Source organism: Aplysia californica, unplaced genomic scaffold (assembly GCF_000002075.1).
Source record: "Aplysia californica isolate F4 #8 unplaced genomic scaffold, AplCal3.0 scaffold00006, whole genome shotgun sequence".
NCBI lineage: Eukaryota > Metazoa > Mollusca > Gastropoda > Aplysiida > Aplysiidae > Aplysia > Aplysia californica.
This window is the reverse complement of record NW_004797276.1, coordinates 2,428,996-2,430,436: the sequence shown is the minus strand read 5'-3', so window position 1 is coordinate 2,430,436 and position 1,441 is coordinate 2,428,996. Positions and strand designations below refer to the sequence as shown.

Here is a 1,441-nt window from a genome sequence, read left to right as displayed (position 1 = left end):
GCCCCCCCCCCCCCCCCCCCCTTCCCACTCTTTTTCTCGGTGAAAGAATAATATGTTACTTACGTGATGGTTTGCCCTCGTCGTTCAGCTGTTCCTTGCTAGTAATTTTTTTGACGTACTTCTCCACTTCCGGCGTGTATTTCAGCTCAGAGAAGCTGTATAACTTTTGTGTCACAGCCACTGGAAACTGAGCTAAGTCTTCGTAACGGACTGTTAGAATTCGACCTGGTTGAAAAACAAAGCAGAAGAGATGATAAAATTGCTTTTAGTGAACTTCTACCAGCTTGATAATGGTAAATCTGGTACGGAGATGTACCACCTTTTTAACTCCCAGTGTTTGTTCATGAACTTTTCAAAACACAATGACTTCTTTATTAACAATCAGTAACATTTAAGTAGCAAAAGTATTTCTTCTGTATTGAAGGCAACGGGAATAACTCATTGATCATGAAAACAAATAACGAAACAAGTAACCCAAGTAGAAGTAATGCTATGAGCACATTGTTGCTAATAAATAACCTACCTGCATGTTTCTGTGCAATTGCTTTTGACGTCTGTATGTCATCTAAGAGCCGACGGCAAACACTTGTGTAATTTTTATGCATCTCCCCTGTCTCTTTGTCAGTAAAATGTGCACGAGATAACATGGTCCCTCTGGGGTCCCTGATGAGGTGGATGATTCTTACATCAGGATGCCGCTCTAGCAACACGTCAGCTTCTTTCATTGACAGTCTCACCACCTTTAGAAGGACGGCTGTCGCAGCCTGGCACCTGGAACAGTGGGTGTAACGGACCAGAGTAACAGTAGGGTGGCGTCAATATGGGAACGACAGGCGTTACACTAGATTTTTTTTACATTGGCTGATTGTAAGGGCAGATGAAAGGGAGAGAGGGTACTGTAAAATTTCAATGCCTCCATCCATCATTTAAGAGGCGGGCTGCTTCAACCCTTCTATTTGGCCAACCTGGGCTGAGCGGGAAGGGTATACGATAGTAAGTATATGGAAAGAAAACCAATGAAACTCGATAGAAAAATACAATGTAATACTTCATAAACCCCGGAGTCGGAGCTCCTGTCTTCTGAAAACAAAGGCAAAGAGCTTAACCAGTTAACCATGACACTGAAGGCGTCAATGCTCACAAATTGGGCTCGGGAGAGGGTTTTGGGAGAAATGAAATGAGAGACCGAGAGAGTGAAAGGGCGAGTGAGTAAGTTTAGTTTACTTTTAGTAAGTGTTTTACGGCACTTACACAATAAGGTCATATAAGTGCCGAAGATTAGAGATGTTACAAGAGAGTAACAAACATAAAAAAGGAGGAGTGATCAGGACGATAGACGTTTGACAGGAAAGAAGAAGCAAACCACACCAAAACACCCACCAACCACCCACGAGTGAGTAAGTGAAGGAGTTAAAAAGTGGTTGAATATATATATATATAT

The 1,441-nt window shown here is 42.3% G+C and overlaps 1 protein-coding gene across 1 annotated transcript in view; it reads right to left on the bottom strand.

Moving 5' to 3' along the window:
- LOC101857529 (carbohydrate sulfotransferase 4) overlaps positions 1-792 on the bottom strand; it is a 2,999-nt gene extending 2,207 nt beyond the window's left edge. The window contains exons 1-2 of the mRNA XM_013081400.1: positions 524-792; positions 64-225 (exon numbers count right to left, since the gene is read on the bottom strand). Of these exons, the coding sequence (XP_012936854.1) occupies positions 64-225; positions 524-725 (364 nt within the window). The 5' untranslated portion in view covers positions 726-792. The remainder of the gene's footprint in view (positions 1-63; positions 226-523) is intronic.
- Positions 793-1,441: the final 649 nt, after the last annotated feature.